The sequence below is a fragment of the Balearica regulorum genome, chromosome 21 (assembly GCF_011004875.1).
Source record: "Balearica regulorum gibbericeps isolate bBalReg1 chromosome 21, bBalReg1.pri, whole genome shotgun sequence".
Classification (NCBI taxonomy): Eukaryota; Metazoa; Chordata; class Aves; order Gruiformes; family Gruidae; genus Balearica; species Balearica regulorum.
Window position 1 is genome coordinate 6,257,303 of NC_046204.1, and position 25,410 is coordinate 6,282,712.

General features: G+C 36.4%; 1 protein-coding gene across 7 annotated transcripts in view; it reads left to right on the plus strand.

Moving 5' to 3' along the window:
- The window catches only part of VPS13D (vacuolar protein sorting 13 homolog D), a 103,023-nt gene that overhangs the window by 38,976 nt on the left and 38,637 nt on the right, over positions 1 to 25,410 (plus strand). For 5 of the 7 annotated variants that reach the window (XM_075773486.1, XM_075773487.1, XM_075773489.1 and 2 more), the window contains 27 exons: positions 440 to 529; positions 1,545 to 1,685; positions 2,880 to 3,002; positions 3,659 to 3,733; positions 6,074 to 6,179; positions 6,848 to 7,000; positions 7,609 to 7,744; positions 8,760 to 8,807; positions 9,572 to 9,722; positions 10,372 to 10,582; positions 11,646 to 11,893; positions 12,564 to 12,755; positions 13,139 to 13,265; positions 14,058 to 14,200; positions 15,056 to 15,186; positions 15,432 to 15,607; positions 15,726 to 15,849; positions 16,681 to 16,916; positions 17,658 to 17,766; positions 18,410 to 18,570; positions 18,922 to 19,030; positions 20,207 to 20,386; positions 20,645 to 20,761; positions 21,021 to 21,170; positions 22,142 to 22,291; positions 23,102 to 23,198; positions 24,892 to 25,040. In XM_075773486.1, coding sequence (XP_075629601.1) covers positions 440 to 529; positions 1,545 to 1,685; positions 2,880 to 3,002; positions 3,659 to 3,733; positions 6,074 to 6,179; positions 6,848 to 7,000; positions 7,609 to 7,744; positions 8,760 to 8,807; positions 9,572 to 9,722; positions 10,372 to 10,582; positions 11,646 to 11,893; positions 12,564 to 12,755; positions 13,139 to 13,265; positions 14,058 to 14,200; positions 15,056 to 15,186; positions 15,432 to 15,607; positions 15,726 to 15,849; positions 16,681 to 16,916; positions 17,658 to 17,766; positions 18,410 to 18,570; positions 18,922 to 19,030; positions 20,207 to 20,386; positions 20,645 to 20,761; positions 21,021 to 21,170; positions 22,142 to 22,291; positions 23,102 to 23,198; positions 24,892 to 25,040 — 3,833 coding nt within the window. The remainder of the gene's footprint in view (positions 1 to 439; positions 530 to 1,544; positions 1,686 to 2,879; positions 3,003 to 3,658; positions 3,734 to 6,073; positions 6,180 to 6,847; positions 7,001 to 7,608; positions 7,745 to 8,759; positions 8,808 to 9,571; positions 9,723 to 10,371; positions 10,583 to 11,645; positions 11,894 to 12,563; positions 12,756 to 13,138; positions 13,266 to 14,057; positions 14,201 to 15,055; positions 15,187 to 15,431; positions 15,608 to 15,725; positions 15,850 to 16,680; positions 16,917 to 17,657; positions 17,767 to 18,409; positions 18,571 to 18,921; positions 19,031 to 20,206; positions 20,387 to 20,644; positions 20,762 to 21,020; positions 21,171 to 22,141; positions 22,292 to 23,101; positions 23,199 to 24,891; positions 25,041 to 25,410) is intronic. The other 2 variants (XM_075773491.1, XM_075773492.1) reach the window with 1 other exon arrangement.

Sequence of the window (25,410 nt, forward strand, 5' to 3'; positions counted from 1 at the left end):
TGTTTTGCTGTGTGAGTTGCATAAAAGTACTGTTGGTTACTGTGTGAGTTAACCACCATGGTCCAGTTTCTTAGGATTTGTGAAATTTCAACTGACTGTTTTGGTGGTGGTGGTGGTTGTGTGTGGTTTTGGGTTTTACTGGTGGTTGGTTGGTTTGTTTGTTTTAAGTTTTGTTTTTGAGAAGTCTTTGTAGGGTTAAGATTCTGGGTTCCCCTTTATAAATGCCATAACAAATGTAATCTGTCCCGAGCAGAATTCTTGGGAGGCTCAGTGTTGTAAAGCAGGGCCGTCTGCAAATGCTATTTGAGGAGTATTATATATGCTTTTTCTACCATTTAAATTTGAAAAATGAGACTAAACCCTCCATTGCTTACTTATTTCATGAAAACAGGAAACTTTATTGTTTTGCATTAGTATAACATTCACTTTTTTCCTGCAGGTTTGAATTTTCTCCAACATTTGAGAGCCAACCCTGAAGGCTATGCTCATTTTACCCTCTCTGGAGATTATTACAATCGTGAGCTATCAGGTGAAATGCTGGGGGGTTTGTTGTTTTCTTTATTTAAGTTCAGGAAAACAACCTTGCCTACTAACAGTAGCCTGAACTTCACCTAACATGAAATGCATATAAGGGAATGTGAAAGGCTGACTTCTGTGATCGTGTGTGTGAGAACACGTGATCCTACACAAGATATCCTTGATATCAGATGGAGGGATGTGCAAAGTAGAGATTGCTGATACAAAAGTTGCACTTAGGTTTTCAAATGTAATTGCATGAAGAGGTTATCCAGGAACATGACAGTTATGTAACTAGCTGTCTCTGTATTCAATTTTCTTTTTTAGTATTTAATTGTTTTGATGCATTCAGTTTGTTACTTATTTCAGGAAAGAAAAGCACATGAGGGTAAGCGATTAGGCTGAAGACAATGGATTAACATAAGTAGACCATCATAATTTATATTTTAGACATAAAAAAGCAAATTATGCCTTAATACAGGTCAGACACTGACAAAAGAAATAATGTAGTTGTGTGTTTTCTCTGAATTGAGAAACTAAATTTTCTGTTATAAAACCGGTGACAACCACCTCAGGAATTATCAGTCAATAACAAGGTAGATTTTTGTTTTTAAAAATAGATAGGGTCGGTTTTTTAAATAGCTTTTAGACCTTTGTCTTTTGTGATACTGAATAGGCAGCCAACTTAGGTATAGTTGTGTGAAAATAATTTTCAAAACTATTTCAGATAACTTAGTTCCAGCCAACTTCAGTATGAAGCTGTAATTGCTTTCTAATGCTTTCATCAGAATTAAGATATTTCTGCAAGGCCGTGTATATAGGATACACTGGTTTAAATGGAGGAGCTAGAGCAACTTTGTATTAGCTAGTCAATTAAATTTGTAAGCTTACAAGTTCATCTTGAACGCAAATTGAAAGTAAGGGATCTCATTATTAAAGTTGCATTATTAAATACTTAGGTGTGTAAACAGCATTCCAATGTGGCCTTCGAATGTGTAATACATGTGGCATTTTCTGTTTGTTCTCAGGCTGGGAGCCATTCATTGAGCCATGGCCGTGTTCAGTTTCTTGGCAGCAGCAAGCTTCGAGCCGCCTCCACCCTTCGCGACTGAAGCTGGAAGTAAAGGCTGAAAACCGTTTGGATATAAACATTACCTCTGTCTTCATGGGTATGTAGGAATATTCCCTGAGAGCATCGCTATACAGGCTAATTTTCACTGTACTGAAAATGACAGACATTTCTAATTGAGTCCTGCTGGTCTCCCATAGATGGAGAGAGGGAGATTTGGCACAGGTCCCTAGATACTTCACATGGTATTGTACACAGGTGTGCATTTAGGCAGCCTGTATTTTATCAGATACTGTGAAAGTGTAAAGACATGAGCTACGTATTTTAAACGTTAGTAGGAATTCTTTCTTTGGTCATACGAATTCTATCAAATTCATATGTTATTTGAAATTTATTTTTAATCAGAAACAGGCTTTCATCTAAACTTTCCATACTTTATAATACTTAAAAATATTTTGATAAGCTCATCATTTTTCAGTACGTTGATAGGCTTAGTGGGGAGCTACTCACTTCAGTTCTGCAGTCTCTGAAGCCCTGAGCTGTCAATTCCCACCTCAGGAAATCAAAATATTTTGTTCATCATTAACTCAAACTTCATGTATGCTTCTGTGTTGTGAGCGTATGATTGTGTGCATTTCCCAGAAATATCGTTGCTTATTCTGTATGCAAAACTGAATAATTTGGTGGCCATAATAACAAAATGTAAATGGCTGAACTTGCAAATGTAACAGAAGAGCCTTCCTTGTTCCTTGAGTATTCATTCCTTTCTCCTGTGGGGATGGCAGAAGGTGGGAGGAAAAGATGCAAATCAGTGATACATAAGGGTTCCCATGATGCTTTTTAATACTGGTGATAACAAGTAATAAGACTAGTTTATGATTAATACTGTGTCAGAAGACTCCATTGGAGCGTTGATATTTATGCAGGAATATATACCTCTTAAAAAATATATATTAGAAACTGTATCTAACATGAAAATATTTAAGGTTAATTGCCTCCTCAGGGAGAGCTCTTAAATTGCCACAGGAATATCTTAAGATCAGGGTATTCCACTGAAAGTTTAAAAAGAAAAATCTTGAGAATCTGAAAACACTTGGTTTTGAAGACACTGCTGTGATTTCATGAGCTGTTGTTTGTCTTTAACTTACGTGAGAGGCTCATAGAAAAAGCAGTGAAGTAAAACTTCTGCCATTCAAGTGGAGTAACTTTAGTGTTATGAATCTAACATACTTTTCGATTACTTTGTTTACTGCCACCTTGGAGACATTCACTGTCTATGCTTATATTCCTCCAGAACAATACACATGTACCAAGCAGTCATGGATGGAAGATTACTGTAAACAGGACAAAGAATTGAATGTAATCAGTTCAGAAGACTGGATGGGCTCTTCGGTGGATCCGCCGTGTTTTGGGCAGAGTATGATACTCATTAATCACGCTTTATTTGAAACAGTCCTGACATACATAGTCATCTGTCTAATGTATTACAAACATAAGTATTTGGTTTTCATAGCATACAATGAATTGTTAGAGCTATTTGGCAAAAAAATCAAACGTGCTATTTCTGTTCAATTGTGTTCCGTTCTTTAAAAACAAAAACCTTTCTGGCTACTTAGCTTTGAGTGAGGACTTTGTACTGCTAGTTCTGCTTCTTTTTTTTTTTTTTTTTTGGTCACGCTTTTTCAGTTAATGTGTGATGATCCTGTCAAACATTAAATAAGAGTATTGAGTTTGGGATGTGTGCAGTTTAGGGGTGATCTTTTTCTTTCTGTACCCCCAAAGACCTAAATGACTGAGTTTCTGGAAAAAAAGCTGTTACATTTGTGAAACAATTCTTTAAGTAATAGCTCTTGATATGCGGCGTGTCTTTTCAGCTTCTTTTCTCTAAGTGTTAATTCTGGAAGAAATTTTAGCAATTCAAATGCCAAATTAGTATAAGCAAATTGGTAGAGACTCACACACTGATTGCATGATGCCAACTGTCTGTATCTTTCCTGATGCATGATGGGGAAGAGTCTGCCTGTATTTGTGTGGTTTTTCTTACCTGCTAACTTTGTCTTTCCTGTCTGCCAGGCCTTCCTCTTGTCTACCTTAGAACTAGGAGTACAGCCAGTTTGACTAACCTAGAGCATCAAATCTATGCTAGAGGTACTGTATAGCAGAGAGAGCCAAGAGGGTTTTTTCTTCTTTGGAAAGCTCTTGTACGATAAATACTGTGTTGTATGTGTGACTTGCTGGTAGATTGGCCTCTAGATTTAAAACAAACAAGCAAAAAACCCAAACCACGTAACAGCTACTTTGCTTTTAAGCTGCTTAACTTAGCATTTCATCCTGTCTTTCTCTTAGGTTCCTCTCTGGGCCCTTCAGGAAAGAAGGGAGAAGTGTAACTAATGCTATGTAGGAAAACTGTCTTTTTGAGGAAGGTTATATGAATTGTTGGCTGTTCAATGTCCCTTTTCTAGAGAGACAGCGTACTGTGATTGAAAATAGCATAATAAAATAACAAAATTTTTTATTTTATAATCTAAAAATATCCAGTGGTATGTTTGATATACATACTTATGCTTGATTCAGCGAATATATTTAGCTACTTAATACTTTATAGTGCCTTCAGAAGGAACAATCTGTTTTCAGTAAGGTGTTTCTAATAAATATCCTGTTAATTTGTTTGTTTTATATACGACAGTACAGTCTTTGGGTAAAACCCAGTTTAAAGTAAGATTTTTTCCAAATTTTTATTTTACAAGATTTTGTGACATTATGGAAGACAGACCAGCTCACATGATAAATATATTGTCCCTGTAGAAAAGTTGCTGAATGGGAGGAGAGAAAGCTTTCTACAGATCTCTGTATGTGCCGGTTCAGACTGCCCCTTAGAAACATTTTCTCTGAGTGGTTGCAGACAGTTCATAGATGTTTAAAAATCTCAAAAAAAAAAAAAAAAAAGGAAAATGATGGAACGATTTATTTTTCTGAAGTATTTTTCAGAATTTTTTTGGTGAAGAAACCAACAAAACCTCTTAATATTTATTGCGTGGCTTTTAGTGGGTGTTGCGACTAAATGAATTATGGAAAAAAAACCTCCTTGTAATGGTAGTCTGTATTTTCAGGCAGTAGTCTCAAAATGCAACTTTTACATTACGTTTTCTTTTGAAAATCAGGCCATTGTCCCAACAATTCTTTTTTAAAGTCTCAAAAAATAAATTGGCAATTGATTAAATGTCAGGCTGAAAGTTCATGTGGCTCTGGTCCATCATTTTGTAGAACCTGAGCTAGCCAAAAAATTGTATGAAGTCAAGCTCAACACTAAAAAGATTGTTTTATTTGCACTTGGCAAAAATCAAGAGTTTTCATTTTCAAGCATTTCATCTTCCTGCCATTTAATCAGAAAGAACTTTCTCTGTAAGGTTTAGAGAGATCAGATTTAAGTCCCCATGTCAATGTAAGGTATATAGGAATCATCAGTAAAAATTTATACCCACCCTGCATTATCCCTTCTTGCCTCTGTAAACCAGTGCTGAAGTTATTCTTAGATGCATGTCTAACTGGGGTGAGTGGGTCTCAGAACATGAAGTACTTCAACTTGATATCAGTCAGCCTTTGGAGTGACTGCAGATAAATTCTGTGGAATAGATTTAATTCCTGTGTTACCTTTTCTTTAAGCAGCTGATGTGTTGTGTGTGCCTTCTTTCTACTTCTCTCATACAAAAAGATGTATGTATTTAGGGAGCAGCCATTTATCTTCTTTTTTAAGTAGTTACTGGAATTTGGCAGGCCCTTTTTTCTGTCCAAACACAGTAAGTATTTTCACAGATATGATGTACTGCAGTATGGAAGACAAGAGTAATGCTTGTGTGCTTGTTAGTAATGCACACTTGAAAAAAGTCAAACATCGTAGGTGAAGTTTCTTGTTCTGGGGTTTTGCTATCCCAGCATTTTAACAAAACCAGATTACCTTTGGTTGCATTCAAATTATTTTTCATACTTTTTTTTTTTTTTTACTAGGCTTTATCCTGTATAGGAAAATGTTTCTGCTTGTTCAGTCTTTGAAGATAAAAGTCCACTGAAAGAGGGTACCAGATAATCCTGTATTCGTCACATTCAATAGAGCATAAATCTTAGTTATAAGTGAATGTGTGTTTAATACTTTATGAGCATTTGGATGTACATGAAAAGTTACTGATGATGACTGGGTTTTTAGTTAGGTTTTCTACATGTTAGTTATAACTGGAGGCAGTCTAAGAACATGTAAAGCTCAGTTCCTGGGGGAGTTGATGTAGGGAAGGTATTCTGTTTGCTGTGTACCATTTCTATAATAGTTACCAAATTGTTAAATGTTTTTAGTAATCTGTTGTCCTGTTTCTTTGGTCTGTTTTTCTTTAGTTAGTGCAGGTTGTGGTTTTCCAGCCATTGTGTCTCATCCTATGTTAGTATCTGATGAATGCTTTTCTCATAAGCATTTAGACAGATCTTTATTCTGTTTTATAGCTGAAATGAAGACTCCAAAACGTAGACAGCCATTTGTCCCATTTGCTCTAAGAAATCATACTGGATGCACTCTGTGGTTTGCTACCCTAACTACAACACCTACACGGTAAGGGGGATCTTGAGACAAATCATATGTCCTGTTGTGGGATCACTTGGACAATATTTGTCTGGCTTCTCTAACATGTCAGCCAAACCCTATTGTTTTCAGTGCTTTTGTTTTAGAATCCCAGGCTGGTTTGGGTTGGAAGGGACCTTAAAGCCCATCTAGTTCCAACCCCCTGCCATGGGCACGGACACCCTCCACTAGTCCAGGTTGCCCAAAGCCCCATCCAACCTGGCCTTGAACACTTCCCGGGATGGGGCAGCCACAGCTTCTCTGGGCAACCTGTGCCAGGGCCTCAGCACCCTCACAGGGAAGAATTTCTGCCTCACATCTAATCTAAATCTACCCTCTTTTAGTTTAAAGCGATTACCCCTCGCCCTATCGCTACATGCCCTTGTAAACACTCCCTCTCCTGCTTTTCTTGCAGAGACACATAGGCAACTCCCCTTCTGTCTTAGTTAAGAGCCTTTTCATTGACAGTGAGATAGTTTTACTACTAAAAAGAAGATATTTTTTTTCAAGAGGCCGAAGAATTTGAAAACTGGTCAGATATATTCATGATGTATATGTATTTACTGTAGGACTTCTAAAGACTGAGGAAGACTGAAAAGCACTGGTTACTCGAAGTAGTCATTGTGTCAGTTTGTAAAATGCTATGATTCTCTTCACAGGGCTGCGCTGTCTCACAGTGGGAGTCCGGGTGTTGTTCCTGAGGAAAACGGGACATTGCTGGATGATGCCCATAATGTCAGTGAATGGCAAGAAGTTATCACAGGGGAGGAAATTCCCTTTGAATTTGAAGCCAGAGGGAAACTCAGACACAGGTGAAGGGACCAGGCTGCGAGATGTGTTTTGACACACTCATATGTGGAACACATAGGATCATAGGTGTGAGGACACTAGCAGATATTAAATAAAAAGTAGATTTTTTTAAAATCTCCTGTTAATGTTTTGGTTTTAAATATTTAAAACTCACGTATAGAGTAAAATTATCAGTTGTCTAGTAAGCAGCATATATTGCTGTTGGTGGCAGATGTGAGTTGGATCATTATGAGCTTTTATAAAGACTTAGGGGCTTCAGTTACAAATCATATGTCCTTTATTCTAAAGGACTGGGGAGGGTGTTGGTTGTTGAGCATAAGCATTATCAATGTTAAGAACTAGAAGAACTTGCTAACAAATATGGAGCATGCTTTTATTTTTGCTTATATGACATAGTTGTACTTCTGTGTGTTCATTAGGGAAGGTGGAATAATTGAACAGATGTAAAATCAGGTCTGTCTTTATGAAATGGAAAACTCTTGAGACTTTTTTTAAACGCTTCAGTGAAATTCTTTATTCAGAATCCAGAGGATGTTCTTCGTTTGAACTGTTTGGCGTTTACACTGTATAATAATGCTTAATAGTAATTTAACTTGATCTAACCTGGTAGGCACACACATGATCTAAGAATTCATCAATTGCAAGTGAGAGTAAATGGCTGGGAAGAAGTCAGTCCGGTATCTGTAGACAAAGTTGGAACATTTTTCCGATATGCTGCACCAGATAAGAACTCATCCTCTTCTACTGTAAGTTCTGATTTTGAGTGTTAATTTTAATAGAATCTGTAATTTGAGAGTAATGATGTCCCCAAGATTTTTATTTTAAAGACGCTGCTGCTGTCTGATTGTCTTCTTTCCAGTTAGCTTGAATTGGGAGAGTTTGGAGATGATGGAGTTCCTAACTGGCAGTTTTATGCATAACAAAAGCACAAACAGAGTAGTCAGCAGTTAGTCTGTGCTTAGCAGTCAGAGCTTCCAATGCCACAACTAATGTGGACTCACGGAGATTGAGCTTTATATCAGCATAGCATTTCAGCAGCTACTTTTATTTCTTCTATTGCAGGAATGCTTTTCATGTGTTTAAATTACTTAAAATAAACAACACTGGCAATTTCCTGTAAGCCTAGAGATTGTTGAAATATGTGGCTGCTTAGACAAAATATACTTGTCATGATGGAAAAATGCAATTGTAATAATCAGTGGGCTGGCAGTTGGTGGTTGAGGCTCAATGATAAAAATGATCTTGTGGATTTCAAAACTAGTTAAGTTTTGAGACCAGCTACTGAAAATGGTTGAGCACTGGAGAAATTGGAAATTGAGATCTTTTTGGTGGAAAGCAGGATTAGAATTGAATTTAATGATACTACTGACAAGAGCCAGTAGTCTCTTATTTGAACTTTTCTGATGTTTTCATATTGAAGCATAAAAAGCATCATCTTTTTCTGTAACTTGATTCTTCAAGGAAAAAAGGAAAAGGATGCAAATTGCTGTTCAGGAACATCTTCTGTAGCTTTTGTCTTTTCTTTTTTTTTTTTTTTTTTTTTTTCTCCAAACCTTCTTCCTCCAGCTTCGTTTCATTTTAAGGCACTTTTACAAACAGGTTTTGCTAATACAGTTCTGGCATGTTTTCCAAGCTGTATTGAAGATCAGAAACACAAAGTGATGAAAGTATTTAGTTTATTCTTCTGTAGTAATGGTCTGTATTACAACTGCGAGTAATGTCTTAAAAGATAATAAACTTTCTTGTTTACTTTTCTCCCAGCTTGGAAGCCCAATAAGTAGAACAAATATAATACATCCACAAGTCTACGTGAGTATATATTTTCATTTTCTGAGAGCTACTTAAATAAGACTAGCATAATTCTACAAGTGAACTGGCTTTTCCATCCTTCTAGAACCTTTTTGATAGAAAGGAAACAAAAGTCAAGCAAACAAAATGAACTTTCAAATCAGAACAAGTATTTAACGTGACTTACCATTCCCCATCCACGTAAGTGGTTGTTTGAAGAATGGGTCTTAAATTCCAGTATGTGAATTCCAGCATGTGAGCCCATATCAAATGGGGTTTTCAGGAGCGAAGTGGCAATGACTTTGTGTAATGTAGGAGATAAAACACTACAGTAGAAGGGCAGCTAAGACTGAAGAAAATATGAATGTTTTAAGAAAGCTCCACCTTATTTTTAGTTTTGACAGATAGGAATGATGAGTGACTTAATTATATGAGGCTTGGAATTCAAATTCTATGAGTTTATAAAACAATGTAATAGTGAGATAGCGTAAAAGCTGTTCTTTCAGCATCTGTGTTGCTCTTATTTGAACTTGCATCATTTTGAAAAAGATAATGGAATTAATAGTATTTAGAATTGCTTTTTCATAGTAACTTTTATTGTGTTTTGATGAGGATATACAGGATTATAAATTGTTATTATGAAACTATGTGTGCCTTTGGTGTTGCACATGGTTGGACTCAGCTGGCAAGTTTTTATTCCAGCAGTTACTGCTTCAAAATTGAGGTGTCCCTCTTCTAGTTATAATCATTACCTGAGCTTTTTAATGCTTTTAAATATCTTCCAGTTTTCTTCATTGCCTCCAGTTTGTGTGGTATTTGAAGTTACCATGGAAGGTAGTGCTCGGAAAGTGATCACAGTGCGCTCAGCCTTGATTGTGAAGAACAAGCTGGAAACACCAATGGAACTAAGACTAGACAGTCCTTCTGCTCCAGACAGTAAGTGTTGTATATTCCTTCCATACTGTGGGGAATCTTTAGCTTCCTCCCCAAGAAGATTCACCACTGCCTGTAATGGTTAACAGCAAAGTAGACCTCCCTGGAGGGGAAAAGGCTAATCTCAAGAAGAAAGTGATAGCAGGGTAAGCTAAAGAACGCAGTAGGGGTTTTCCTTCTTGTTCAGGTGAACAGAGAAAACTGAGACTCTGTAAAGACTGAATCTTATTTCTGTAGGTAGCATGTGGTATCTTTTAGAGTAGTAGTCTAAAAGATTTCAGGTGTGAGCATGCAAAGGTGCAATCTAGAAATGTAGTGATATGCTGATAATGTACCCAAAATGTAATGAATGAGGTCTTTGAGATAAGCATTTTCACTAAAGCATCCAAGGAAATAGAATTTGAATTCCAGGAAGTTTTTATTTTTAGTCTGTTTCCAGTTTCAGATTTAGAAACCTAAATTTGCCTGCTACCAGATTGTTAATAGGGCTTAAAACAGTGGGTTGGTGATTGAAACATACCTAAAGTAGCTAGTCTTCTGTGTTAAAACGAAATGTGTTGCTTCAAAAATTTGAGACTTGCTATTTGAAATTTTTATGCTTTTCAGTAAAGGAGCCTGTTTTGATAACATGTATTTTCTTCTCTGGTTGCAGAACCTGTAGTTCTTCCAGCAGTTATGCCAGGAGATTCCTTTGCTATTCCATTACACCTTACATCTTGGCGTTTGCAAGCCAGGCCCAAAGGAATGGGAGTCTTTTTCTGTAAGGCTCCAATTCATTGGACTAATGTTCAGAAGACAGCAGAAGTATGTAGCAGCAAGCGAGAGTGTCATTCAATGGAGTCTGAAAACAGCAGATTTTTCAGGTAATTAAGACCTAATTATTTCTCTGTAAGCTGTGTTATCCTCTTCTGATAAATGAAATGCTGTGCGAGTGAGTAACGGAAAAATACGTAGAGATGAAAGCTTCTGCAGTCCAATGGGATGTTTTGTTTGGTCTCTTGAATAGTGAGGTAGCATAACTGCTGTGTTTCTGCAGGGCTCCTTGAAGCCCCTTTGACAGTGCCTATTAGCAAATGTCTGAGAATAAAAAGTAAGCACGCTATTAATATTTATTCTAAAAAAGAAAAGGTTAGAAAATAGAATGTGGACTTATGTTAAATTATCTAGTCAGTCTCACTGAGAAGAATGAGTGGTTTGCCATAGTGTGTTCGCAAATACTCATTCTTTGTCCTGAATGTCCTGTACTCTGTTCTAAGCCCGAAAATGTTGCTGCATAGTAAGGACTTAATAGAATTTTGTAGTGATCTGATATGATGGATTTAGGGATGCTCTCAATTTAGGAAGTACTAGAATAGAGATTATGGAAGTTGTTTCTGGAAATGACCTTCGCATACTATATAGTTACTGCTGGTTTTGAACATATCACAGGGAAGAAAGTTAACAAATTATTTAAAATGAAGATTTACTTAATTTTTTACCTTAACTAATGAAAAACTGAAATGTCAGGTGGTCAAAGCAAGGATATATCTACTGGGAAGAAGGACACATTTAGCGTTTAAGAACATTATTATGGTTCACTTTACTAAAAAGAGATTTTGAGTTTTAATAGTTGATGTTTCTGTAAGTTTATGGAAGTTGGTTTTAAAGTTGGTAATCCGTAAAAGCAATATTTTTAGGTCTCTGAACAGATGAGGTTTTGGCGACTAAATTAATTCTTTGCTTAAAATCAGGAAACTCCTGTTTTAATGTTAGGCAGAAATACAAAATCCCTTATAATCAAACTCTAAAGTGATTATGTGGAGAAGAATTCTAAATGCTGGTTTTGGTGTCTATCCTGCTGTTACAGCATGTTGTGGGATCTAATGCAGTACACAAAACCAGGGTTCAGTTATTCCTTTGACTTCTCACATACGTCTGCCTTCACAGGTTTTGTGTGGCTATCAAGAAAGAAAATTATCCAGATTACGTGCCTTCCAACATATTTTCTGACAGTGCTAAACAGATTTTCAGACAGCCTGGGCATACTATTTATCTCTTGCCAACAGTGGTAATCTGTAACTTGCTACCTTGTGAACTCGAGTTCTATGTTAAAGGAATGCCAATTAATGGGACATTAAAACCTGGCAAAGAGGTAGCGTTGCACACAGCGGATACATCTCAGAACATTGAGCTTGGTAAGGTTCTTTTTCAAATACCACTTTCTGATCCTCCTGGAGGAGTACCTCAATAGAACTGTTTCTTGTATAAGGAACTATTGTGCAAAAATGGAGAAATTAAAAAATTGAAAACATTTATGTGATTATTTCATTGAGTTGCAGGGCTTCTTACAGTTAATAACCAAGTGCACACATCCAAAAAAGATACTAATATTGCCATCATTCCCCGTCATCTGTCAGCTGTCTTAGTCTGTTCCTTATTCGGCTCTTTTCTTATCTTCCTGAGAGTGGAAACAGTGGAAACTGGAGGTAACCGTGATAAAGAAGGGAATAAATCAATTGAGTTCCCAACATTTTGGGTGGTTTTGCTGTTTTCAGAAAAAGTTGGTGTTGAGAGTATATATGGAATTATTCAGCACTGGCTGGACTTCTGATGCCTGAAGCAGGAATTAGCCCTAAGCAAGGTTCTTTACAGAACTTTTTTTGCTGCTTGTGACTTAAATTGAAGCCTTTCCTCATGAGGGCAGAGGTTGCTACACTGGGCAGTTTTAAAAATTAATCTGGGTAAGCCATATGAAATATTCAGAAAGACCAAGCCATATGAAACGCCAGCCTTTATGCTTATCAGAAACTAATGTTTCTGTGTGAGTGATGTTTGGTTTTATTTTGTTTTATTTTGTTTTCATAGGGGTATTACTAGAAAACTTCCCAATCTGCAAAGAGCTGTTGATTCCTCCTGGGACACAAAACTATATGGTGCGGATGCGATTGTATGATGTCAACAAACGACTGCTAAATTTAACCATAAGGATTGTGTGTCGTGCTGAAGGTTCTCTAAAAATACTAATTTCGGCACCATATTGGTTAATCAACAAAACAGGTAAGTTTACAGTAATTTGTTTCATAGCTGTAATCATGAACTGGGAAATAAAGATTTCATGCAGTGTTTTGCTTTTATACACTATTTAAGAGGAATTAAAGTTGCAGGAATATTTATTTTATTTTACACGTTGACAGCAGCTATTGTTTGATGAATGTTACAGTCGATAACTTAGACACTGCTCCGTGGGTTGCAGCTGTTAGTAGGTCTGGCTGTTAAACAGGTTCGATGGAGAATGAGAGGGAGAATGCATGTAGACTATTGGCTGATACTACAACCCAAATATTTTAGGTTGTTCCTCAATTTGAAGTAGTTTTTACCGTTCTCAATTTATGCAAAGGTGAAGTGTAGTTTGACACTCTATTTTTTGTGTTTACGTAAAGGATTACCACTTATCTTCAGACAAGATAATGCGAAAACAGATGCTGCAGGTCAATTTGAAGAGCACGAGCTTGCTAGAAGCCTCAGCCCACTTCTGTTCTGTTACGCTGATAAAGAACAGCCAAACTTGTAAGTAATACCACAAGAAGAGCAGACAGGAGAAACCTTACAAAGTATGAAAGTAATTCGCAGAAGATTGAGTGCTGAGTTGAATATCATGTAGGAAAAGCCTTTCCCTATTAAGATGATCTGTTAAGTCACTAATTTTCTAAATACTGAAATAATGATACTGGATCTTTAGGCCCTTCCTACTGAAAACTCCTTGGTTGGCTAATTCTATTGTGTCTGCAGGCTGCTTTGGTTTTCTTTTGCATGTTTTGAACTCATGCTTCTTTTGTAAGAAAATCGAAAACCTTTTTGAAGAGACTTACTGAGTTGTATAAATTACTTTACGACTACTACATAACCCCACGCCAAACCCCTAAACTCTGAATGCCAATAGAGAAGTAGCAGCAGTCACTTACTAGGAAGTCCACATGCAACAGAGCTATTGTGATTCTGATGTAGAAGGAAATGGCAGGATTTTGGAAAGGAAACTTTTTAGCTACTTTAACTGGCCTCAAAGAGAGAACTTGCTTTTTCCATGGAAATAAGAAATAAGAACGTGTTTAAAGTAAATTTATCTGAAATGTGTCTAAAAATTACCAGGCCTTTTACGTGACGTGGTCACTGAATCTTGACCTTATGGCAGAAATGCAGAATGAAGTACTCAAAAAGAGATTTATTGTGGCTTCTAATGCTTTTGTATTAAAACACTGGTGTTCTTTTTGTATCTGGGTGTGTGTTTGATCATCAGCATTGTGTTGATAACTGATCCCTCATTTAAATGAGTAAACCTTTGTGGTTTTTTCTTACCCTTAGTTGTACAATGCGGGTTGGAAAAGGGATTCATCCTGAAGGTATGCCTGGCTGGTGCCAGGGTTTCTCCCTGGATGGTGGTAGTGGTGTCAGAGCCCTTAAAGTGATCCAACATGGAAACCGACCAGGCCTCATTTATAACATTGGTACGTGTTGATAGGAACGTTTGAGAAATACCATAGAGTTTGATAAGACGTGATGTCAGTGGCACCAAAATCGGAACAATTACAGTAGGGAAACATATGTTGTTAAAGGCTTTTGAGGGTCCAGAGAAAATTTATTAAACAAAAAATACTATTCTAAGTAGTTTTACTTCTTTATTTTGAATTTCATTAGCTTAAAAATCAGTTTTCAGTTATTTTTATTTTTACATTTAATCACTGAGTATTAATAACTGCATTTACAAACAGTTCTATTTCTGTGTCTTTATTCCCCCTGTATGTTACTTCTAAGTACCTTTGAAATCCCACTGCATTACTGCGATTATTTTGAGTGTCTATATACAATAACTGTTCAGCTGTGTGCTACTTCTGTAGTTTTTGCTTTGTGGTGCCTCTGTAGGCTGATGTGGAGGAGCAGCTTCTGTCTTCCTTGTGCTCCTAGTGTGCATAAAGTACAATTTCCTCAGAAGCTTTAGTTTTTAATTAAATATCAGACTAGATTTTCAGAGTTTGGAAGTTAGTGCACAGTGATTTTTGAGGAATTTTTCCTGTGTTTAAAAGTGGAATAATTAGTTGCATGGATTTACTTGTGATTGGAAATATAGGGGTCTTTTATCTTCAGTGCTTATGATCTCTAAATAGCACTTGAGAAACAGAGGGTAAGAGATGGCATAAATGTTTACTGTTTAAAATAATTGTCAGAATATGACAGTGGTACGGCAGAAACAGCGCACCTCAGAAACCCAAGAAAACTTTTGTTATGTGGAATATATTATGGCAGATGTCTTTTGTTTTCTCTTGTAAATAACAGCTTTATTTTTAACTTGTTTTTCTTACTAGGTATTGATGTTAAAAAAGGCAGAGGCCGTTATATTGATACATGCATGGTAACATTTGCACCCCGTTACCTATTAGATAACAAATCAACCTACAAGCTTGCCTTTGTTCAGCGGGAATTTGCCAGAGGTCGGGTAAGCTGCTTCCTTTCTGTTACTTGTTACTACAATGCTGTAGTTAGTCGTAGCATCTTCTAACCAAAAAGAACACAAACGTTATACTTGAAGGTATTGTTGGCTGGTTATGAGGATCTTTCTCATTATTCTAATACCAGCATCCACTTAACAATAATTGCTGTGTTTGTATTTGAGAGGTATATAGATTAATACTGTATTTTTTTAATACCTATAGGATATGTATTTACCATTTCTATTACTAGGGAACATCCAATCCTGACGGCTATATCTCCACACTTCCTGGTTCCAGTGTCGTGTTCCACTGGCCACGTAATGATTATGATCAACTATTGTGCGTGAGACTAATGGATGTCCCAAACTGCATTTGGTCCGGGGGCTTTGAGGTCAACAAAAATAACTCGTTCCATATTAATATGAGGTAGCTATTATATAGAAATCTTATGTAGCATGCTTCCACAGAAGCTGTTTAACATTTATGACTGCGGGTAGTGCAGATCAGAAGCCTACCTCTCTTGCACTTCTTTGTTCTTGTTCAGGGACACCTTGGGAAAATGTTACTTCTTAAGAGTAGAAATTACTCTTCAGGGAGCCACATACCGCATTGCATTCAGTGACACTGATCAGTTACCTCCACCTTTCCGCATAGACAATTTTTCCAAGGTAAGAGAGCAGAAAAAAATCACTTTTTTCTTTTATTTTTTAGTAAAAAAAGAAAAGTAGGACTTCTTTTATGTTTGTTAGAAGAGGGAACTGACTAGCTTGCGTAACGAAATAAAATGAAAGTGTGTGTAGCAAGAGGTATTTGTGTATAATAAGTGTAATTTTCTGAGGTTTTAGTAAAAATTGGTAGAACTCAGCTACTGTATCTTGTTCAAATAATAGCGCTAACATCGTGGCTTTCATGAGTGCATTAAAATTCTTACAAGGAAGAGCGTTATTACTGATGAGAAAATCATGCTAGGGTGATAGTTTGTAATCAGTTCTGTGTTATTTTCAGCACTTGAATAACCGATAAAAAGAATTCGGGCTGCTGCTGCCACTTCTTTCTCTCTGTCTTTGGGCTTCCATGTCAGTGATTATGAAAACCAGAGAATTTACTTTGCAGATTTTACAATAACTTATTGACTGTCCTGTGATCTGAGCAGGAGACAAAGCTCTTAATAGTTACTGGTTCTCATTCTGGATTTTGGTGCTGAACTGTTAAACTGGGCGAGCCTTCTAGTTTTGATTAGGAGGGTTTGAGATGCTAACATGGGACTAAAGACTTTTTTAACCATGGATGACAGATAAAAGCAAAGATGACATTTCTCATCCCTTTGAGACTATCTTTAATGAGGTCTCAGATAGAAGAAAATGTCTATGAAACCATTGGGGGGGGGAAGTGAACATGTTTCAATGATCAACTCCTGAAAAATGAACAAAGGATAGCAAAAAAACTGTCTGATTAACAATTCCTGTGTGAAACCAAATCCTCTTTCATAACTGTTACAGGTCCCAATTGTTTTTAATCAGCACGGTGTTGTCGAGCCAAGACTGTACACTGAAGTGAAGCCCCTGACCTCTCTGGATTATGCGTGGGATGAACCTATTCTACCTCCTTTTATAATGCTCACAGTTAAAGGGGCAGGCTCCTCAGAAATCATCTGTAGCATGAATGACTTCCAAGATAGCAAGCAGCTTTACTATGAAAACTTCATTTATATTGCTGCTACATATACTTTCTCAGGGTAATTCTTTATATATTAGATGAAAATATTTTGAATGTTCTTGGTGTTCTTTAGGCTTTACATTGATGTTCTCTTCATGGTTGCCATTTGAAAGCTTTTCAGTTGCAGCTAAACTTTTGTCAACCTTGTAGCTAGCTGAAGAAATGCCAAAATTCAGAAGTTGAGTCTGGCAGTCTGTAAGCTGTGTATCTTACCTTGTTTGGTCGTGGTAACTTAGCTTCTTAGGTGCAGTTTGCCGTTGTTTATTTTATCACATAGAAAGATTTAGCATATGGCATCTGCTGTGACCCCACTGTCTGATCTGAGAAGAGCAGGGATGCTTAGGGTCGCATCTAGAGGCTTGATTTCATTTGGTGCATAAAAAACACTTGACCACAGAACATACCTATTTATCACGTGCCTGTGAATTTTAAACTTAGACCAGTTCATATGCTATTGCAGCTATGGGAGATTGATACATGCTTTGTTGCTTTCCTCAGTATAAGGTAGAAAATTTTCTTTGGAATTATCTGCTTTGCCTGGGAAGTTCCTAGTCGCAGTGAGAAATCAAAGCCCCTTTTAAGAATGTACTTACACTGGTAATTGAAAAATAACATAAGGAAAACAACCCCAATATAAATTTCTGTCTGGCTGTATTGGAAGCATAAGCTTCCTCGATTGGACTTTGATGTAGATCTAATGCACTCTGCAGAAGAAGCAGCCACTCTGAATAAACATGATGATGTTTTCTTCGTGTTCTAGTTTACAGGAGCCAAGTGTAAGACCAGTTGCTTCAAATAAGAATGCTGCATATGCAGAGCTTGTCCTTGATGTTTCTCCAAAGACTCAGCGAGTTGTGCTGAAAAAGAAGGTACCAAGACATATTTGGATTTATAAAAACACTGCTGCTGTGTGCTGAAGTAAAATCATATGCTGGGAGAAGGGAAAAATAAAAATATTTTCATGGTAACTTTTAAAGGGTGGAGACAGACTCCATTCAAAGTGACAGGTTATTGCAATTCAGGTTGCTTGAATTATGGTGGTGCTTCTGTATAAGACTTTTATGAGGGTAAGAGTGACAGAATAGGGAATTGGAATAAAAGTAGTAAGGAATTTTGTAAATGCCTCTAAGACAACCAAATGTAGTAATTGGATGTGGGAGGTTCTACTGAAGTGACAAGGTAGGGCATGCTTCTGTTTTCGTTGCATTGTAAGCTAAGTGTTCTATTTCTGGAGCTCTTAAGAAATAGAAATTGTATTTAAATATTGCTGAGATTAACAATAGCTTGTAAATACAGCTCTGCATCTAACGGTGCTAATGTAGGCTGCATATTCATTGAATATCAGTGTTGAATTAGAAATTTTTATACAAACTAATTCCTAATTCTAATTCAGGGCTCTGAAGTTAAATATACATGTCGTCCCAAGAATTATAATTCAAAGCATCTTATAGGAAAATGGAACAGAAATATTTGCTCTGTACTACTCTGTTCATTTAAATGTTTATGCAACAGGAGCCAGGAAAACGATCCCAGCTTTGGAGAATGATGGGCACAGGAATGCTTTGCCATGAAGGTTCTTCAGTTCCTCATAACCCCCATAAACCTTCTCCTCGGCCTGTGGACTCTTGCATGATTTTAGATATTGCAGGTCTGGCAGCTGTCACAGATAACAGGTATTACAAATACAATTTCTCAGGAAGCTGATGTAGATTCTAACCATGTCTCTGAAAGCATACTTATGATTTTCTCTGAATAAGGAAAGAAATGATTCTGAAGGCATGTGGAAGAGCTAGATTGTATTTGTCTTTGTGAATGGACCTCATGGTCACTTTCGTGACTTGGAAATATTTTTATAGCATGGCTAATGTATTTTCAGCAGCAGATTGTCAAAAGCTCTTCAGTAGTGAGATTAGGAAAATGAGCTTGAGCAGAATTAGAGTCAGTGTTTGCCATTAACTCATTTCAAGAGTAAAACTGACAAGTTGTAATTCTCTAAGTATTGGCTGGCATGCTTTCCTTTGCAGGTATGAGCCCCTGATGTTGAGAAAGCCTGATCGGCGGCGCAGTACTACCCAGACATGGAGTTTTCGTGATGGAAAGTTGACCTGTGGTATTCATGGACTTGTTGTTCAGGTCAGCACTGATTATATGTTGAACTTGTTTTGACTGTTGCTGATACAGATGGCAGAGTCATTTGGGTTTAGTTTTGAAGTGAACTAAAAGCTTTGAGGCCAAAGCTGAGAATACAGAGGAAACCAAACTTGTGTGGTTTAAATTCATGTTTGAATGTTCTTATCAATTTCAAATAATTAAATATCTTGCACTATGAATGTGAAAGTAAATAATTAGAAAATAGTATTTCATTGTTTGAAAATGAACAATATAGTGATGAATAGGGCCTTCTCACACATACCGAATGTGAAAATGCTGCAGATTGTGTCAGTATCACTGATGAAAGTCAAGATTTGTCTGTAACCAGCACTTCTCAGAATCATGGCTCTATCATTTTAGTAATAAGAATTTTAAAACCAGTTTGAACTGTTTGCTCTTTGTGTTCCAGGAAACTCTGACTTGCAGACAGTTAGTACTTTCAAACTATTTTATAATTCTGCCTGCTGATGTTAGAATTTGTAGACACAGAAACCTGGATTGTTTTTACAAATTCTAGAACTGTACGTCAAAAGAATTTTGATGCTCTTTTAAGCATTTCAACCATATTTATCCATTGCTTAAATTTGAATAAGTTATCCTGTGTTTCATTAAAATAGCAAAGTATGTTTGTAATAATGATACTATTTCTGATGTTTTATTTTGAAAAATAAATTGTGCCAGCTATGTCAATGAAAATCAACTTCAATTCAATGGAAAAAGTACCTTCATAGTGAATATGTTAGCTCTGTGATGTAGCTCTGTGCTGAAAGAGAGTCTTTTAGGTGCACAATGAATCTGGAATGGATCTGTACGGTACAAAATGACAATATGAATGTGCAGTGGGAATTTTTAATTATTGATCTTGGCTGTTTCTTCTAGCTGCCAAGCTGATTAAAAATGAGTTACCAGAAGCTTTAGTAGTATCAAGTAAAATGCTGCTGGACTGCTTTTCTTTTAGTTCTGAAGAGTAAGAAATGTGTTAATTTCCCTCACACCCAGACTGCTTAGTCTGGGGTGGACTCTCAAATAACTTTCTTCTTCGGCTGTGTAAGGAGAGGAAAGTAAAATACACTTTTAAATTAATGTATGTAAATAGTTATTTGAAGTTATTTACTTACCACTTTAATTTTTTTTTTTTTTTTTTTTTTCTTTCTCTAGGCAAAGGGAGGAATACTAGGTCTTCATGATGGAGCAGAAGTTGTTCTTGGTCCTGATACTTCACTTGAACTTTTGGGGCCAGTTCCACCTGAACAGCAGTTCATAAACCAGAAGATGAGACCTGGGTCAGGAGTACTAGCTGTTAGAGTCATCCCAGATGGGCCAACTAGAGTTCTGCAGGTGAAGATCTTCATTAACTAGAATCTAGTTTTATTATTTCCTTGTACTTGAAATACCTTGTTCTGTATTGCATCTCTAAAGTCTTACAAAAAGTTAATGATATGAAGGGGGAGGGGCATATCATAATCCAGAAATAATTACAACAGAAGTTTTCATTGTGCTTATTTTTTTAAAAAGAATAATTTTATAAGGTGGGACAATATAGCTGTTATTTATAAATAGGAAAGTGATCATTGCAGTAATTTATTTGTTTATCAGATAATGGATTTTAACCAACGTAGAAATGATCGTTTATCCAGTGAAGGAGATGAACTTCCAGTTACAGAGCAAGATCTACGCAAGTTAAAAAATCCAGATACAGAGCAGGAATTAGAAGTAAGATATTACAACTAGTATCTGTCTCTTTTATTTCTTGTTTTCCGTTCTAGTTTTTAGAGGGGATTGGGGGGTTATTAGCTTTTCCCCATGATGACCTCTTGTTAGGAACTTGCATATTTTCCTGCTAAAACTCCTCTCTGGAAATGAGTCTAAAAAAATAACTTCTTTGCAGAAGTATGTATTCAGTATCACATGTTTTTTCAGTGTTGGTTTGTTAGTGGGTTGGTTTTTTCCTCTTCAAATATTCTTTTCTCAGGTGCTTGTGAAACTGGAGGGTGGAATAGGATTGTCTTTGGTCAATAAAGTTCCTGAAGAGTTAGTATTTGCAAGCCTCACCAGAATTAACGTCCACTACACACAACTGTCAACAAGTCAGGTGCTAGAGCTCAGTGTGCAAGACATACAGGTATTTGCCAGTTTGAAACAAATTTATTTGTTCATGAGTCTTCTGCAGTTTTTGTCATCATAATAGGCTTGAAAAATGTTTAGAGCTGTTACTGAGATTTTAATGCCTAAATATCACAGAAATTTCAATTAGCATTGATGTTTCCTTTTTTCATTCTCTACTTAGTAATAGTTGAGACAGTGATATATTGTATTTCATGCCATTGATTTCTATTAGCCAAGTTAGAATCTTTTTTATTTTGTAAACAGGTCAGATTGAGATTTTTCTCTTTTCCTGGTTCTTGGTTCTTTGTCCTTACATAACAAAAAAGCGGCCATTGAAAGCAAGAGTCCTAATGCTGGTAGAACCACAGTATAAGTCATAGAATCATAGACAAATAAGACAAATATAAACCTCTCAGATTTTTTCCAACTAGATTTTGTTTCTGACTTTGCACAGTTTTGCCTTTACCTTTGTTTTCAGTTTAGTCTTTGAAATTCAGAATTCACAAGTTAAACTGAACCCTGTAAAGACTGTTTTTATTCTACTAAAAAACTCCTCTAAATTATTAGAATTCTGTTATGTAAGATTTCCTTGGAAGGGGAATTGTGAGTACTGATGTAATTACATGAGATAAATAAATACTTATGTGCATCAGTCAAACTTAAATGCAGGAGTAGCTTAACTGCTGTTGCTCAATATTTTTGGCTATGTTTTTTGAAAAAGGAAATAAAATCACAGAGAACATAACAATTTTGTTACAGGGTTTGTTTGTTTGTTGGTAGCTATAACCATTTTTTTTAATGGAGGACATTTCTGAATATTTTTTTGGTATGGTCTCAGCGGTGATCAATAACCAAGTATATTCAGTATCTCCCTGGCTCAGGAACCATGTATTTCTGAAAGCTTTTAAGTCCTCAGTTAGAGAGGATCAATTTTGCTGTTTATTGTCACCTACTCAGATTTTGTTGTCTGACTTGTCCCCTCTGTAGGTGGACAACCAACTTATTGGCACCACACAGCCTTTTATGCTCTTCCTGACACCCAAGATGAGTGAAAATGAACCCGTGGAGACTGGTCCTGCAGTGCAAGTAAATGCAATGAAATTTCCCAGTAAAAATGCACTGACTGATATATACAAGGTAAACCACAATCGTTGGATTGCACCATGTTTAAATGACCTTTTCTGTTCCTAATTTTTCCTAGTAATCTGAATTAAAGTATTTGTGAAATACACTTTGTTGAATTGAGGCTTAAAGGGCGCTATATCCACCTTCTCATGTTCATAGTGTTTAAAGCTACAGTACAATGATGAACAGGATAATAAATATGTTTAAAAATAGAACAAATTAGGCCAGATCCCTGTTTGTTCGTGTCTGTGACTTACTTTTCAAGCCAATTATTGTCACCTCAGAATTGGTAGGTACTGTTGTAGCATAGTGAACCAGAGTATCTACGCTCTGCTTTTCATGAGTTGTGTACAAGGTTATTGCTTCTCTCTGATAAGCTGTTATCTTGCAGCATAAGCCCTGTTCTGTGTACTGCAGCTGTTGATGATGTTTGGAAATTTATCCTCCAACTGTGGTATGCATTGTGAGGGCAAAACTGAGTTGGTTATCAAGAACTATTGTCTCACTTGGAATTTTAAGGTATTTTGAGACTATTTTGAAAATCAGCTGGCTTCAGTGTGGAAAACAGCTAAGCATCAGATTCCGAAGTGTTAGTATTAGGTAATGAAGCACAATACCTTCAAAAATTGAAACAACCATCACTAGTTGTAGGTAACTTCAAGTGAAGCAAACTACCAAAGACATTTTGAAGGTGGGAATCTTACTATGAATCCATTCCAGTGAAAGTATTCTGTTGAAGTAGAACACATTGTCTTATTAAATGGATACGTGGATTATATTTCTAGTGTTAATACTGTAAACTGAGACTTGTTTATCTTGTAGCATCTGATGATCACTGCTCGAAAGTTCACAGTTCAAATTGAGGAGAAACTACTTCTGAAGCTGTTGAGTTTCTTTGGCTATGATCAGTCTGAATCAGGTATAGTATAAAATTACAGAGACCAGATTTACACTATACAGAGGTATTATGATCTTTGTATGTAAAATAAGTTCACAACACCTAGCAAACTCTTAGCTGCTTGGAAACTTCCCCTGTTGAACAGAAAGCAGGACAGCTGATGTCTCAATTGCCCCTATAAAGCTGTTCATGTATATTATGCTTGTTACAGTATTCAGGTAACGACAGTGGCTGAGCTGAGCCTCTCTGGGAAGGAGTTCAGTATTCATCTTAAGTTCCTATATCTGAATTCATCTAAATTGGGATAAAAGAAATTGTGTTCTTAATTTAGCAAACCACTTTGTTTAGTAATGTTTGTTTATTTAAACCCAAGGCTAGAAATGGGATCTCTGCTCATTTTTCCTTGGGCAATTCCTCTTGCTTAACTGAAGGAAAAAGTTGGCTGTCTCACATTTTAGTTGTGGCATCCGTACCCCGGCTTTAATTATCATAGAGGTTTTCTTCCATTCAGTGAGGCAAGACAGAGCTCTTGAGTTGTCTAATTTCATAAATGTTTTTCTAATCCTTTTGTTGTAGGGTTTATCTGTACCTTGGAAACTTTCTGAAATGTCTGTTTTGGAGTGGCAATTGGAAAAGTCACTTTTATTATGCAGTAGGGTGTGTAGGGTTATATAATAAAATAACTATTGCAGGAAAAAAGTATTTTTTTGCATGATTCCAAATGTGGGCAAGCCTACAAATGATGCTCAAGAGTGCTGTGCCTTGCTAATGCACAGTATTTTCTGAAATGCCTCTGAAAAAATACGAGTATTATGTTTCCTAGTTTCACAGAGGACTTGAAAACTTTGTAGTGATGAAGAAATAAAGGTTTTGAGTTTTTGATCTTGGGCTATTACTAATCTGTCCTTTGTTTTGGTTTACCTTGCTGCATTTGCTGGTTTTTTGTTTCTTTACTCAGTGTATAGTCTTTGTAGTTTATCCACTGATGCTGATGATGTCATGCAACATTCAGACAAAAATTATTTTGTCATTTACATTCAACATGTTTAATTGTTCAACCTGACTTCATAGACTTTGTCATCTTTCGTCTTTTGCCCACCTACCCACACCACACAGAGATACTTTTACAAATAACGTACGAACCTGTTAGTGTCAACCAAATTTGGCTCACTCTGTACATTATTTATTGAATGTCTTCCATGTACGCATTTTGTCCACTCTGTAGTGATAATTGAAAAGATTGTCAGCTTTGCTTGTTTTATACATTATATTGATAGTTGAGTGTGTAAGGAAGTATAAAGAAAGGAGAGAGAGGAAAACATGTTGTAAGACCACAGCTATGCAGTAGGAAACATTGCGTAGTTATGTTTGTCAGCATACAGAAGCAAGGTGATACAAAGTTAAATTAGAAGCAAGATTAAAAGCTCAAATATCTTAAACTGTGCACTTGGATGACTTTTTTTTTTTTTTTTTTCAATCTATCTACAAATACATTCAGGTTTTAGAGGTGCCAGCAGATCTGAAAAAAAATTCTTGAGCCTCAAAGGTCAACTTCATGTCACAAGGCACAAGTAGTTTTGCTGGCTGCACTAGCAGTTGTACATACTCTTTATTTGTACAGAGAAACTATTAATTCTTTACAGAGTACACATTCATAACTCCATGCTTATTTATCTATAATCTGTTCTGATTCCTATGTTTTGTCTGGGTGCAGAGGTTGAAAAGTATGATGAAAACCTCCATGAAAAGGTTGTTGAACAAAGTGGAGGACAAAAGCGATACTACTTTGAAAATCTGAAAATTAGCGTGCCACAGATAAAGTTGAGTGTCTTCACTTCCAACAAGCTACCTTTGGATCTCAAGGTACATCAACGCATTCCCAGAGCATGCCTCCAAGTAAAGAGATTCTGTTGGAGGAGGAGAAGGGAACAGAAGCTTTAACTTATTACTGTTAAATTCTATTTACTGTTCCATTATTTAAGTTACAAATAATAGAAGTTCCAATAACTGCCATTATTTAATTTGCATAATTTCCAGTCTCTTCTGTAATACTCTTTCATTTTTGTAATTTCAGTTGAAGCACAGCCAACTTCATCTAATAACTCACTACTTTACAAAGGATCTTAGTTATATTAATGAGCTAATACAACTAATTTCCTTCAAGGGGGAGGAGTTGAACCAGCCAATCAAACCATAAAAACCCCTTCCCACTGTGGAGGAACTGAGCTGCTGC